The sequence below is a fragment of the Ranitomeya variabilis genome, chromosome 8 (genome assembly GCF_051348905.1).
Source record: "Ranitomeya variabilis isolate aRanVar5 chromosome 8, aRanVar5.hap1, whole genome shotgun sequence".
Classification (NCBI taxonomy): Eukaryota; Metazoa; Chordata; class Amphibia; order Anura; family Dendrobatidae; genus Ranitomeya; species Ranitomeya variabilis.
The window spans coordinates 54,815,153-54,830,897 of NC_135239.1; the positions used below are offsets into that span (position 1 = coordinate 54,815,153).

At 45.8% G+C, this 15,745-nt stretch overlaps 1 protein-coding gene across 1 annotated transcript in view; it reads right to left on the reverse strand.

Annotated features, from left to right (window-relative positions):
- Positions 1–1,058: 1,058 nt before the first annotated feature.
- Positions 1,059–15,745, reverse strand: part of LOC143788589 (retinol dehydrogenase 8-like) — a 29,787-nt gene continuing 15,100 nt past the window's right edge. Inside the window, exons 5-6 of the mRNA XM_077278375.1 lie at positions 3,101–3,284; positions 1,059–2,483 (exon numbers count right to left, since the gene is read on the reverse strand). Of these exons, the coding sequence (XP_077134490.1) occupies positions 2,250–2,483; positions 3,101–3,284 (418 nt within the window). The 3' untranslated portion in view covers positions 1,059–2,249. The remainder of the gene's footprint in view (positions 2,484–3,100; positions 3,285–15,745) is intronic.

Here is a 15,745-nt window from a genome sequence, read left to right on the forward strand (position 1 = left end):
TGCGGTCATTATACAGTATGGAGCATCATGTGCAGCCAATATACAGTATGGAGCACTGTGTGGCCATATTTTTTTGTTTATAATTATTCTTTATAAAACAGTGTGATCAGCAGTGCTAAATGGATGTGGTTGGGACGTGGATATGAGTGTGACTAGTTTTGAATGGGTGTGGCCAGAGGCGTGGCCTAAAATTTGCCGCGTTGCGCGCCGCACACTTTTTCCCTCTTTCCCATCTTCAAAACTTGGGAGGTATGATGCTGGGCAGGGAGGGGGGCCCAGACACATTTCTTGCACAGGGGCCCAAAGCTGTCAGTGTCCGCCACTGATAGAAACACGTCACCACTTCTGCATTTATCACCCACTCCTGGTTTTGGCTTACAAATACTGATGTAAAATACTGACCAAATACTGCTAGTGTGACGGCAGCCTTATAGTCTATGGGCCTGTTCACGTGCCCGTGTATTTTGCAGACCAAGTGGTCCACGTCATAACATGGGGGATATGTCCAATTATGGTCCATGTCATGGATTAAACCCGTCATTTGTGGAAAAATTAGAGCACTCAGATGCCATCCGTGACCTGCTGGATTTTCATGTTTACTATGAGGAGTTTGAGAAAACTTCTCGTACACAAACAAATGAACTGACACACTGGCGAAATCCAGTCTGTGTTTTTTTTTTTTTTGCATACAAAAAAAAGTGAGCCCTAAATCAGGTGTCTGAACAGTCGGACCCCTGTACTGCTCTGCCTTTACCTACACCAGTGCTCCCCAACTCCGGTCCTCAAGAGCCACCAACAGGTCATGTTTTCAGGATTTCCATAGTATTGAAGAGGTGATAATTGCATCACCTGGAGTATACTAAGGAAATCCTGAAAACATGACCTGTTGGTGGCTGTTGAGGACCGGAGTTGGGGAGCACTGACCTACACTGAGGTCGGCTGATGCAAGGAGAGGTTTTAACACTATAGACAGAATAGGACCGCACCTATTGGGTACAGCTTGTTGCAGTGGGATGGTAGTTACCGCTATTTTGACCAAAAAAAGCGTAACAAAGTACCCCATTACTATTTACTCATTTACATAGTACATGGTAAATGCTCATTTTGTTTATTTCATTGGGGTTTGACTTTGAAATGGCGGCAATGTGAACATGCTCCTATATATTGTACATATACCAACTTATGTTACGGCTCATTTCTTTGGTTTTGAGCCCTAAAACCTACACAGCTGTGTATGTTTAACAGAAGTGGTCTCTGATTCATTCTGCCTTTTTGTTCCAGCGGTATGAATGAGTTCACTGGTTACCATTTTAAAATACAAAAAGGAGTCGATATATAGACGATATAGCTGAAGCAGGAAGCCCTATAGTATAAAATAGCCATCTACATCTTGTAATAAAAAAAAAACCCACTGTAAATATTGCAAAAACTTAAATTCATATGGCAAAAAAATATTTACATTACGAAACAAAAAAGTAAATTCCTAAATGGTAAAGAATGGGAAGGAATGATAACTAGTTAGAAAGCCCTAACGCTATGTGCACAACAGGAATTTTCATGCAAAAGCACCCCATAAAATTAAAATAGAGCACAGAGATGTCAAAATGACCGTACTGAGCACATGTTCTGTCTTACGACACATTACAACCGGTTTGGAAAGCCTGAAGTGGCTAAAAGAAGTAACATTTTCATCCTTCGGGTGGCAGTATGGAAACCCGCCGCACTCCATTCTGAGAGTGTAGAGTTGGCGGTAGCTGAGCAGTCGCAAGAACAATGGCGAAACGGCATGGCCTGAGAAAACTCGGCAGATGCACAGGAATCTAAATGGCACCATACCCCAACTCTTCAACTTTAAAATTATGATATGGGGCAAAAAGAGTCATTCCCAGGAACAGATATCCAATAACCAGTGTCACATCTTTATGGGAAGATCAGCATTAGATGTGATGTTACCATTTGGGCCGTGCCAAGAACAGTAAAAGCCAAAAAGGAAACAGTGAATTTTTCTCTTCCGAGAATATCTCCCAACTCCATTCCCCATCATATCCTGTACTAAGTGCCTGCTCAGTGGACATAACCTGATTCTACTACTATAGACCTTGTGACGTGACGATAGGAATAATAATGGGAAATCTCGTGCAGTTCCTAGGACCATTCATAGCTGCACAGGATAAACTTATTTAAAAAAAAATGCATAGAAAGTGATCAAGATATGTTGTTTAAATGTAAATATTGGCTCCTAGAACGAATTACGATTGTGGTTTCCCCAGTTCAAAGCTCTTTTTACTTCTCCATCTCAGCAGCTTGATGAAATTAAGGCTGGCATTGAAGATTTTGTCGTGCTGAAAGACCATTTTGTAGAAGGTATCAATGGGTAGGTCACCGTTCGGATCGGCATATTTAAGGGTCGTCATTGGGGTGTAGAGATTGTTCGTCTGGTGTCGGAATGGCGGGTTTTCTGACAAAATGATCTTCATTGTATGCTGATGATGAAAGAATATATGCCAAGTTATATTATAATTATACAGCCTTAGGAAATGTAAAAGACAACAACTGGGCCAAGTCATCTGTAATTGGGCATTTAAAGGGAACCTGACACAACCTTTTATATAAACTTTTTAAAAATGGCCCAGTGTAAAAAAAAACAATATATAATCTTGCGTGAGCAATATACAAACTATTCATCTGGGTGGGACAGTTTTTGAATAGTCACACTGCCAAAGCAATGATCACGTCCACTGAGGTATGACTGATAAGCCAGAGATGGACCAGTAGCACTAAAACAGCTGCTGAAACCCCTCTTCCTGGTCATGTATGGCAACTACAGCTATAACTGCCTTGGTTCATTGTGTACTGTGCATGCGCTGTAATACGAATGTCTAATATGCAGATGAATTATGTACTCGCTTGTATAGCGCCATCATATTCCTTGTGGCATAACGCACATGTGAGGTCTCATCAGATTGGGTCAAAAGAGGACACTAGTAGGTATGAGGTGTTCCTCACGGCTTCCACCAACAACCACAGATTACTGACGTGACTGCAAATCGATTCACACCATCTCTAATATACACCATTACCATAAGGGTATAAATCTCACCTCTGCCACATCCTCAGCTGTCTGTCCCAAGCTTTGGAAGATCGATTTGTAGTTTTTAAGATAGACATTGGTAAACATGTCAGCCGTCTCCTTGTCTGCTGCAGAAAGGTCCATCTTCATTCCATCTTCAAATACTTTCCTTTCAAACTCTGTGATTACTGGTCCGGGCTCAATTAGGCTCAACCTGTAACATAGTAAAAGTTGGATTGTTATATAGACCACAATTTTCACATATATGATCTTCTGAAGAATATTGTATAGGTTCTTAAATGTGAAAAGTCATCATGTTGTCTGCACCAGATGGAGAGGAAAAGAAAGAGAGCACCTAAAATCAGCGAAGAAATCACCTGTACGGTAAAACTGCATGTAAATGTTTGTTTATGATGCTGACTCTAATCAGTATGTGGTTCCTGTATCATCCACTGTCTGATGATGACTGGTAACAACTATTCCCAGCTTCTCTTTACCATTGTTAGGGGCATATACAAATTTTAGGTTTCATGCAGTACATATGTATATGGTGAAAGGTGATCCGACATTGCACTTGATCTCTGTACTAAGCTTGGTGAGGTTTCATTGTACTGAGGGTGGTTCTGTATTTATGTACTGATGATGGTTCTGGTGTTGTTTTCATGTACTGTTGATGGTTATAATAATGCATTAATATATTAATATAGTTATGGTTATAGTGATGTGTTCATGTACTTATGGTGGTTCTGGTAATGGATCCCTATACTGATTTGGTTCTGATGCTGTGTTTATATACTGATGATGGCTCTGGTGATGTATTCATGTACTGTTGATGATTATAGTGATGTATTAATATAATGATTATTCTGATGCCGTATACATGTACTAATGATGATTTTGGTGCTGTATTCATACAGTATTGATAGTTCTGGTGATGTATTCATGTGCTGAAGGTGGTTCTGGTAATGTATTACTGTACTGGTGATGGTTCTGTTGCTGAATTTATGTACTGATTGTTCTGGTGCTGTATTCATAACAGATGGTGGTTCTAATCCTGTATTTATATACCGATGATGGTTCAATTACTTAATTATAATTCATTTACTAATATTGGTTTTGATGCCATAGAGATGGAGCAATTTTTAACTTGCTAGATGACACACTCCAAATATATAATGATAGGGAATTTAAATTGTGAGCCCCAATGGGGACAGTGATGATGATGTCTACAGAGCGGTGTGGAAATTAATGGTACTATATAAGTGAGTACCGTAATAATGAATAATAATTATTATTATTATTATTATTATTATTAATGTGCTGCTTGACTAGATTCACCCTTTAAGGACCAGATAATTTTTTAGTTTTTGCACTCTTATTTTTTCCTTGCCTCCTTTCAAAAGCCAGAACTTTTTTTATTTTTCCTGTTGATATGGAAGCATGAAAGCTTTTTTTTTTTTTTTTAATGGGACAATTTGTAAGGTTTGAATGGCACCATTCATTTTACCATCTAAAGTCATTGTTTTGGGGGTTTTGATTTTACAGCATTCATTGTGTGGTAAAAAAAGACTTCGAAACATGATTTCTCATGTCAGCACGAATGCAGAGATTTTTTTTACAGTTGAGTGCTAAAAAAAAATAAATCAGAATATTGTAAAAAATGCTCTTGCTTTATGTGAACATTTTCCAAAACCTTCAACATTTTTATTTTTCTCTTTAAGCGGCTGAGTGACGGTTTATTGTTAGTGTTGTGGGCTGACATTTTGATTGCTACCAAGTTTGTATAAATACAATGCTATGATTGCCTTTTACTATTTTTTAAGGATGTAACAAAACCCCTACCCGCAATTTTGATATTATTTCCTTATTGGCGTTATTGTTATTGGAGTTTACCAATCGGGTTAATTAATTCCCAATAGTAATAGATTGGACTTTTATGAATGTGGCTTTACCAAATATTTTTTTTTTTTTTTTTCAAAGAAAAGGAGACATTTTAACTTTCTTTATATTTTAAAAAAGGCAAAACCTTTTTCTCTGTCGCCTCATTGGGGGACACAGGAACCATGGGGGTGTATGCTGCTGCCACTAGGAGGCTGACACTATGCACAAAAAAAGTTAGCTCCTCCTCTGCAGTGTACACCCCACCAACTGGCATTATGAACTTCAGTTTTAGCTTAGTGTCAGTAGGAGGTGGACACGGGTCTTTTATTAGACCCTTATCTACCTCAACGTGCATCGTTTTCTTTCAAGTTTCCGGAGGGATACAGTGTGAAGTCACAACTGTAGTCTCACAATACGGACTATGAGTACAGCATGTACTGCCACCCCATATCCTCATAGATCCGACAGCAGGACCAAAAGACTCCTAGCACACAAGCGTGCGCAGAAGACCGGTCCTAGCCCCATCCCCCATCCACCAGAGCCTGTCGGTTGGAGGAGACGAGGAAGTCCATCACCAGCTCTCTGGACGTCTGATACCTTCCCATCGGTTTTGAGGTTAGTAACAGACGGCGTGGGATGTTTAGGTCAGTATTCCACTCTCCCCCTCCCTCAGGTACCTCTAGATCCCTCCTCAAGTCGGGATAGTCATGGGATTTCTCTGGGATTCCCTGTGCCTCCCCCCGGTCCTCAGGAAATATGCCTCCTTATGCCCTTTCTGAAGGGAAATATGGGGCGAGAGTCATGGCTCCGTTCGTGCGGGCGGCCGCGCTGCTTTCCCCCTGGCGGCCACACTGTTCCAGGCAGCCGCACTATTACAGGCGGCCGCACTATTACAGGCAGCCACACTGCCTTTCCATCCTGTGGTCACCTTGCCAACGGTCCCGGTGATACTGAGCGGCGCGGCGACCCCACAGGCAGCCGCGCCGCTGTTACTGCGGCCGAACCTTCTCACGTCCTGGCACGGCGACCTTAGAGGCAGCCACGCTGCTTTCCTGGCGGCCGCACCTCTTCCGGTACCGCGGCCTACTCCCGCGGGCGCTGGCTTCTAATTTAGGCCCCGGCTTCACCCGGGGCCTACTTCCGTCCGCGACTCCGCCCACTTCCGTTTCTTCCTCGGGCGGGTTTTTCTCCCGCCCGACTGGCTTATTTTGTCAAGCTCCGCCCACCGGCGCCATCTTGGCGCTACTGACCTGGCGATTAGCCCCGCCCACCTTCTCCTGTGCTGCTGTAGTCCTCTTTAAGGCGCTAGGAACGATTACTCCGCCTCCTCCAAAGAGTGCGAATCCTGGCGTCCCCCTTCTCGGCGGTCTTCTGTCAGCCCTGCAGCACCGAACAGGAGAGTGTCTCACAAGCCTTCCCTGACGGCCCGCAGTGAAGGACCATCGTTCCTAGATAGCTTCTTTGAAGTTGTGCAGACTTCCATCCGGAAAACGCTTTGCCCGCCGTGAGTAGCTCTGCTCAGCAGACTGACACTCTCCTCTGCCCTCCTGTCCCCTAACCGTCTGGCTTTCGCTAGGGACCCATTCATCATGTCTAATTCTAAGGGAGGTCGCTCTCACACTCCTACTTCTTCCTCTACTTCCTCTGCCTTAGTCAAACACTTTGCGTGTTCGTCTTGTAACCGCAAACTTCCCTCAGGTCAGTCCTCTCCCCTCTGTCTGGCCTGCAGCAACCCCATTATGCCCGTCGCACAGGACCCCCTGCTGCTCCGCCTGAGAGCGAAGTCCCCACCCCAGGCTGGGCCTCCTCTCTGTCACAATCGGTAGCGGATCTCACACGGGTGTCCCAGACCCTTGTGTCCATACTCGATCGCCTGCCCCTGCAGACTTCCACAGTAGCCAGCGGGTCACAGGAAGCTCCGTCCGAGACTTCCATTATAGGCCGCAAAAGATCCAGACAGGAACGCCGGTCTGAGTCCTCTTCTCGTTCCATTTCGCCTCACGGCCTTTCTCTGCGGTCGACCCCCCCCCGGTCCTCCTCCCCTGAGTCAGGCAAGGCGTTCTCAGATGTGCCTCCTGAGGATATTTCGGAGCTGGACCCGAACCAAATCTCTAGCATGAGGGATATGGTTCAGAACTTCATTGGAGCGATAAATCAGACCTGTGGCATCAAAAACTCCTCTACGGAACCCGCAGATCAGGCGGTTTCATTTAGACGGTCAAAACCACGTTCCAAGTTTTTCGCTCCTCATTCTGAATTCGAGGAGATCCTGACCAGAGAAAGAGAACCCGACCAGACGCTTTCAGAGAGGAAAGCGCCTTGGCGTTTTATATCTCTTTTCTCTGGAGCTCACCGTTAATTGGACTGCTTCTCCTTCGGTGGATCCTCCAGTTTTCAGGCTGTCCACCAACACGGTCCTTCCGCTATCCGGTGGAGCATCTCTGAAAGACTCTAATGATAGTCATTGAATCCTTTGCGAAGTCAACCTTCGAAGCGGCTGCGTCTGCTCTTTGCCCGGCTTTTGCTTCCACTTGGGGCTCAAAATCAATTTCCGAATGGGCCAAACAACCCCGTCGGGGCATCCTGGACGGGACCCCATCTGGACAGCTGGCAGAGTTTGTCAACCAGATTTCCCTCGATGCCGCGTCTTGTGCGGCTCAGGCGTCCAGCAATGCTGTGGCCATCCGTCGGACCATTTGGCTCAAGGCCTGGCAGGCGGACTTGTCTTCAAAAAAGTCCCTTACCAGCCTGCCTTTTCAGGGTTCACGTCTCTTTGCTTCTCAGCTGGACCAAATCATTAAGGACGCCACAGGGGGCAAGTTCCCTTCTTCCCCAGTCTAAACCTCGCGGCCCTCCTCCTAGGCGGCAATTTCGGTCCTCCCGGCCCTTTCATCGCTTCGCGGCGTCAGATTCCTTTGCCCAACAGCAGAGGCCACAGGCACGTCAAGAGAAGAAGAAGGTATCCTTTAGACCCACTCCTCCCTGGCGCCCTCGCTACTCCTAAGGTAGATCCTCCAGGTCTAGGTCTGGAAGGTCCACCTCAGCATGACTCACGACAAGACCCCAGCCCACTTCCCAGGCTGGGTGGCCATCTCCTCTTCTTCAGAGATGTCAGGATCTCCTCAGTAGAGGACGCATGGGTCAGGGAAGTTGTATCCTCGGGATACAAAATAGAGTTCATAGAAAAAATGAAAGGAAGAATTGTCACAACTTTATTTGGACATACAACGATACAGCAGGGAGGGATGTGAAAACAAACGGACGACGGCCGTTTCGTGCCCACGGCACTTCAACGGGTCCTTGACTCCTCCCATTCAACAGAACGTCACGGTGGATAAACCACCATTTATCAGAATATAAGTGAATAACATACAACATATAAGTTAAAAACATTACAAATAAAGCACTGCATTATACATGAGCTATAGATTACCACTAACTTTTCACAGGAAGACCAACATATCTATCCTCTCGTTGAGACCGAGAGGTCCCAATGCGCCTGCGCGAAGTATCCACCTCGCCTCTCTTTGTAATAGAAGACGATGTAAGTCCCCTCCTTGTCGCGGTAAGGAGATTTTTTCTAATCCTGCAAAACGCAACATCTGAATATTACCTTCATGATGATCTCTCACATGGTTAATTTACCTGGGGACCCCCTTGCCCGTTCGTACGGAGTTAAAATGCTCCCTTATCCTTACAAACAGGGGCCGGATCGTTTTACCGATATAGAAAAAGCCGCACGGGCAAAAGATTATATACACAATATGTGTAGTTCTGCAGGATATAAAATCCTGTACTGTATGCTGAATTGGGGCAATTTTAATCTTATTACCTGTAAGATGGTATATACAAAAATTGCATTGGCCACATTTAAAATTCCCTTTAGGGACACTTCCACTCAACCAATTTTCCCGACCAGAGACAAACCGGTTACGCACCAGATAATCTCTAATATTCCTGCTCCGTCGACATGCAAATAATGGACCTCTTTCAACCATCTCTCTCAGGTCACTATCTTGTCCCAGGATCTGCCAGTTTTTTCTGATGGTGGACCTAATTTGACTATCCATGGGTCCAAACTTGAAACAGAACACAAATTTCTTATCCTCTTTTCTTATCTTTTTGGATGATATACTGCCGACATCGGCCACCGCAGCTTTATTAAACGCTCTATCTAAAATTGAATGTGGATAGCCTCGCCTTGTGAATCTGTCGTATAGATCTTTAGATTGTTGTCTAAACCCCGTGATATTACTATTTATCCTTTTAACCCTTAAGAATTGGCTATAGGGTAGAGCCTGTTTAGTATAAAAGGGATGGGCACTATTGAAATGTAACAGAGAATTAGACGAGGACGGTTTTCGATAAACCTCTGTGTGAATTTCACCTTCACTCACTTTTAACCTCACATCCAAAAAAACTAAGTCATCACCTCCAAATTGCGAGGTGAACCTCATATTCATGGTATTAGACGTCTCTAGGTGCTCCACAAACTGTGTGAAAGCCTCCCGGTGACCGTCCCACACCATGAATATGTCGTCCACATACCTGGCGTAAAGTTTGATGTGCTTCAGGAAACGATTCCTGGAAGAATAAATATATTCCTCCTCAAATCTGGCCAAGAATAAATTAGCTAGGGCACATGCGATGGGAGTACCCATGGCAGTACCCTCCGTCTGCCTATACCAGGAGTTGTCAAACTGAAACTCATTGTGTCCAAGAATGAAAGATAAACCCTCACAAATAAAGGTAATAGTGTCCGCATCAGTGGGTGTATTTTCCAGAATCGTTCTAATTGTATCTACCCCTAACTTTTGTGGAATTCTGGTGTAGAGACTTTCAATGTCTATAGAGGTAAGACAGAAGTTATCTTGCCATACAAAACCCTTGATAGTTTTTAAAAAATCTCCAGTGTCCTTTACAAAAGATGGAATATCTTGTAGAAGTGGGCGTAATAGCCAATTCAAATAGGAGGATAAGAGTTCTGTGAGAGAACCCACCCCCGACACTATGGGACGCCCCGCCCCGGTGGCTCTATCATAGATTTATGTAACTTTGGTATATGATACCAATGAGGCTTCCTCGGGAATTCGGGCAAAAGTTTTGCCGCCTGTTTGCTGGATAAAACCCTCTTTTCCACGTGTTGTCTTAAAAAAGAACGCAAAGTGCTCTTAAACTTAACTGTGGGATCTCCCTTTAATTTTATATACGTATTATCATTAGTTGTCTTAGGGCTTCTTTTTCATAATATTCCCTTGACAGCAGAACCGTATTGCCTCCTTTATCTGCGGCTCGTACTATGGTATCCGACCACCCCTGTATCTCTTTTAAAACCCGCAGTTCTTCAGGTTGTAAATTACTAGGGAGTTTTTTGTACAGCAAAGCTTCTACATCTTTTATCACTTGAATTTCGAATATATCAATGGGGTTACCTGGGGACACTGGTGGCATGAATGTGGACTTGACGCCCCCAATGAAAGGTGAGTTAGACGCGTCCTTTTGGATGGTTATAGTCGACGAGGGATTTGTGAGGCTGAGAAGCAATTGTGCATCCTCCTGTACGTCACCTAGTGGGTCCTCCGTGATCATAAAACCCAGAGGACCCACTTGGCAAGGCACTTCTCCTGGATCTATGTATGATAGAGCCACCGGGGCGTCCCATAGTGTCGGGGGTGGGTTCTCTCACAGAACCCTTATCCTCCTATTTGGATTGGCTATTACGCCCACTTCTACAAGATATTCCATCTTTTGTAAAGGACATTGGAGATTTTTTTTAAAAACTATCAAGGGTTTTGTATGGCAAGATAACTTCTGTCTTACCTCTATAGACATTGAAAGTCTCTACACCAGAATTCCACAAAAGTTAGGGGTAGATACAATTAGAACGATTCTGGAAAATACACCCACTGATGCGGACACTATTACCTTTATTTGTGAGGGTTTATCTTTCATTCTTGGACACAATGCATTTCAGTTTGACAACTCCTGGGATAGGCAGACGTAGGGTACTGCCATGGGTACTCCCGTCGCATGTACCCTAGCTAATTTATTCTTGGCCAGATTTGAGGAGTAATATATTTATTCGTCCAGGAATCCTTTCCTGAAGCACATCAAACTTTACGCCAGGTATGTGGATGACATATTCATGGTGTGGGATGGTCACCGGGAGGCTTTCACACAGTTTGTGTGACGTCTAATACCATGAATATGAGGTTCACCTCGCAATTTGGAGGTGATGACTTAGTTTTTTTGGATGTGAGGTTAAAAGTGAGTGAAGGTGAAATTCACACAGAGGTTTATCGAAAACCGTCCTCGTCTAATTCTCTGTTACATTTCAATAGTGCCCATCCCTTTTATACTAAACAGGCTCTACCCTATAGCCAATTCTTAAGGGTTAAAAGGATAAATAGTAATATCACGGGGTTTAGACAACAATCTAAAGATCTATACTACAGATTCACAAGGCGAGGCTATCCACAATCACTTTTAGATAGAGCGTTTAATAAAGCTGCGGTGGCCGATGTCGGCAGTATATCATCCAAAAAGATAAGAAAAGAGGATAAGAAATTTGTGTTCTGTTTCAAGTTTGGACCCATGGATAGTCAAATTAGGTCCACCATCAGAAAAAACTGGCAGATCCATCCTGGGACAAGATAGTGACCTGAGAGAGATGGTTGAAAGAGGTCCATTATTTGCATGTCGACGGAGCAGGAATATTAGAGATTATCTGGTGCGTAACCGGTTTGTCTCTGGTCGGGAAAATTGGTTGAGTGGAAGTGTCCCTAAAGGGAATTTTAAATGTGGCCAATGCAATTTTTGTATATACCATCTTACAGGTAATAAGATTAAAATTGGCCCAATTCAGCATACAGTACAGGATTTTATATCCTGCAGAACTACACATATTGTGTATGTAATATTTTGCCCGTGTGGCTTTTTCTATATCGGTAAAACGATCCGGCCCCTGTTTGTAAGGATAAGGGAGCATTTTAACTCCGTACGTACGGGCAAGGGGGTCCCCAGGGTAATTAACCATGTGAGAGATCATTATGAAGGTAATATTCAGATGTTGCGTTTTGCAGGATTAGAAAAAATCTCCTTACCGCGACAAGGAGGGGACTTACATCGTCTTCTATTACAAAGAGAGGCGAGGTGGATACTTCGCGCAGGCGCATTGGGACCTCTCTGTCTCAACGAGAGGATAGATATGTCGGTCTTCCTGTGAAAAGTTAGTGGTAATCTATAGCTCATGTATAATGCAGTGCTTTATTTGTAATGTTTTTAACTTATATGTTGTATGTTATTCACACTTATATTCTGATAAATGGTGGTTTATCCACCGTGATGTTGTGTTGAATGGGAGGAGTCAAATAGACTGCACAGGTAAAAGAACCCTCCCTACTTCCTTTCGTCGTCAGGACCCGTTGAAGTGCCGTTTGTTTTCACATCCCTCCCTGCTGTATCGTTGTATGTCCAAATAAAGTTGTGACAATTCTACCTGGGTAAGTGCGGTCCATTCCTTTCATTTTTTCTATGGATTGTTGTGGACTTCTTTTTTGGATGCAGCACCCTAATGGTACATGGGGGAAAATCATTACGGCTATAACAAAAAAGGTTTGAGATATCAGAGTCTAACGTATTGCAGCGGTGCGGAGGTGTTTTTTTTCTTTGTTTTGCTTTCTAAAAAATAGAGTTAATTTCACGGCCCCGGGATCGGTTCTTCGAATCCCGACCTCCAAGAGACCCCACTCTAGTTCCATTTTTTTTTGCAGCCATCACTTCTCTCCTCAAATCCGGGGTAATCGTTCCCATCCCAGAAAAGGAACGGTTCACGGGGTTCTATTCGAACCTTTTTGTCGTACCGAAAAAAGACGGCAAGGTTCGTCCCATTCTGGATCTCAAATTGCTGAACAAGAGGGTTCGTCTCAGACACTTCAGGATGGAATCCCTTCGTTCAGTAATTGCTTCCATGGAGGCTCAGGAGTTTCTGTGCTCCATAGACATCCAGGACGCCTACCTCCATGTCCCGATATTCCCGGGACATCACCAATTCCTGCGTTTTGCAGTACTTCAGGAGCATTTTCAGTTTGTTGCCCTGCCATTTGGTCTCGCGACCACTGGGATTTCACTAAGATCATGGCAGCGCTGATAGCCATCTTGAGGGTCAGGGGCCTGGTACTTTTTCCGTACCTCGACGACATCCTCATCAAGGCTCCGTCCTTTTCTCAGGCTCACAAAAGTCTGTCCATCGTCCTCGACACTCTAGCCCATTTCGGGTGGCTTGTCAACAGGAAGAAATCCTGTCTTGTTCCCTCTCAGCGCCTCGTTTTTCTGGGCATGCTCTTCGACACTCGTCAGACCAGAGTCTTCCTTCCCGAAGACAAGAGATCCATCCTTCGCCGGGAGGTTCGCCTGCTCCAGGGTCCTCCTACCGATCGGCCATGAAGGTTCTGGGGAGGATGGTTGCGACATTGGAAGTGATTCCTTTCACCCAATTTCACTCAAGACCTCTTCAGCGGGATATGTTATCACAGTGGGAATGGTCTGTCTTCTCCCTGGATCGTCCGATTCGGCTTTCTCCTCGGGTCAAACGGTCCCTCATCTGGTGGCTAACGTCACCTCTCATCTCCCAGGGCAGATCCTTCCTTCCAGTTCACTGGCAGGTAGTGACGACGGACACCAGCCTGCTCGGCTGGGGTGCAGTGTTTCGTCACCTGACAGTTCAGGGTCGTTGGTCGACGCAGGAGTCATCCCTGCCGATCAATGTCCTCAAGATTCGGGCCATCTTTCTGTCTCTCCTTCACTGGGAAAAGATTCTCAGGGGTCTGCCAATTCGGATCCAGACTGACAAGCCTCAGCAGTGGCATATGTCAACCACCAGGGGTGGACTCGGAGTTCTCTGGCCTCGGCCGAGGTATCCAAGATGCTCCTTTGGGCAGAGGCAACAGTCCCGGTGAAATCTGCGGTGCATATCCCCGGTGTGGACAATTGGGCCGCCGAATTTCTCAGCCGCGAGGGCCTCGCGGCAGGGGAATGGTCCTTACATCAGGAGGTCTTCCATCAGATTTGCCTTCAATGGGGAACCCCGGAAGTGGACATCACGGCGTCCCGAATTAACAGGAAGGTCCCTTGGTTTGTCTCCAGGTCCCGCGATCCTCTCACAGTGGGCGTCGACGCTCTGGCCATTCCTTGGTCGCAGTTCGTGCTCCCCTATCTGTTTCCACCTCTGCCCTTGCTTCCCAACCTGTTGAAAAATATCAAGGCGGAAGGGGTGCCGGTTATTCTGATCGCTCCGGATTAGCCCAGGAGATCTTGGTTCGCAGAGATCGTCAATCTTCTCGCGGACGCCCCCTGGCGGCTTCCAGACAGACCCGATCTGCTGTCTCAGGGTCCGATCTGCCACCCGAATTCTTGGTCGCTCAGTTTAACAGCGTGGCTGTTGAGACCGCAGTTCTAAGAGCGTCAGGCCTCTCGGATCGGGTGATTCATACTATGATCCAGGCTAGGAAACCTTCGTCTTCCAGGATCTACTATCGTACATGCAAGGCTTACTTCCGATGGTGCGAGTCCGGCCACGTTTCACCTATGTCCTTTTCCCTCCCTTCCATTTTGGCCTTCCTTCAGGCAGGACTGGATGCGGGCCTTGCCCTTAGTTCTCTAAAGGGCCAGGTTTCTGCGCTCTCCATCCTCTTCCAGAAGACTTTATCTTCTCGGCCACAAGTCAAGACCTTCCTTCAGGGAGTAGCCCATGCTGTCCCTCCGTACAGGGCGCCTGTGGACCTATGGGATCTCAATCTTGTGCTGGAGGTGCTGAGGGGTCCCCCCTTTGAGCCACTCAGGGAGGTTTCCCTGTCAGTCTTATCCTGGAATGTGGCTTTTCTTGTTGCCATCACCTCTATCCGGCGTGTTTCCGAGTTGGCGGCCCTTACTTGCCGACCACCTTTCTTGGTTATCCACCAGGACAAGGTGGTTTTGAGGCCTCCGCCTTCCTTCCTTCCTTCCTAAGGTGGTTTCCACATTCCACCTCAACGAGGACATCGCCCTACCTTCCTTTTGTCCAGCTCCAACTCATCCTCTGGAGCGATCGTTGAACAAGCTGGACCACGTCAGGGTGGTGAGGATCTACCTGACTAGAACGGCCTCTTTCCGGAAGACGGACTCTCTTTTCATCATTCCTGATGGCACACGTAGGGGCCTGCCGGCTTCCAAGGCAAGATATTGCTCACTGGATCACAACGGCAATTTTGGAGGCTTACCGGGTCAAGAACAGAGTGCCCCCTGGAGGAAGCCCTGTGGTGCACCGCCCAGGAGGCGCCAACTGCCCGGGTAGAGTGAGCTTTAATCCCTGGATTAAGGCTCACTCTACCCGGGCAGTTGGCGCCTCCTAGGCGGTGCACCACAGGGCTTCCCCCTACAGCTTCCATCCACACGTTCGCCAAATTTTACAAGGTCCATACCTATGCTTCGGCGGACGCCAGCCTAGGCAGAAGGATCTTGCAGGCGGCAGTGGTGTGTCCTCTTACCTGATGGAAGTCTGTTTTTCTCGCCCCAGGGACTGCTTTGGGACGTCCTATGGTTCCTGTGTCCCCCAATGAGGTGATAGAGAAAACAGGATTTTTTGGTTGCTTACCATAAAATCTATTTCTCGGAGCCTTCATTGGGGGACACAGCACCCTCCCATACCATTCAGTTCCTGTTCCTCTGTGTTCTGTGACTGTTCTCATGTTTACAGTTCTCATGTTTGTGGTTACGTTATTTCAACCTTATTGTTTTTTTCTCTTACTGCTTTCTCAC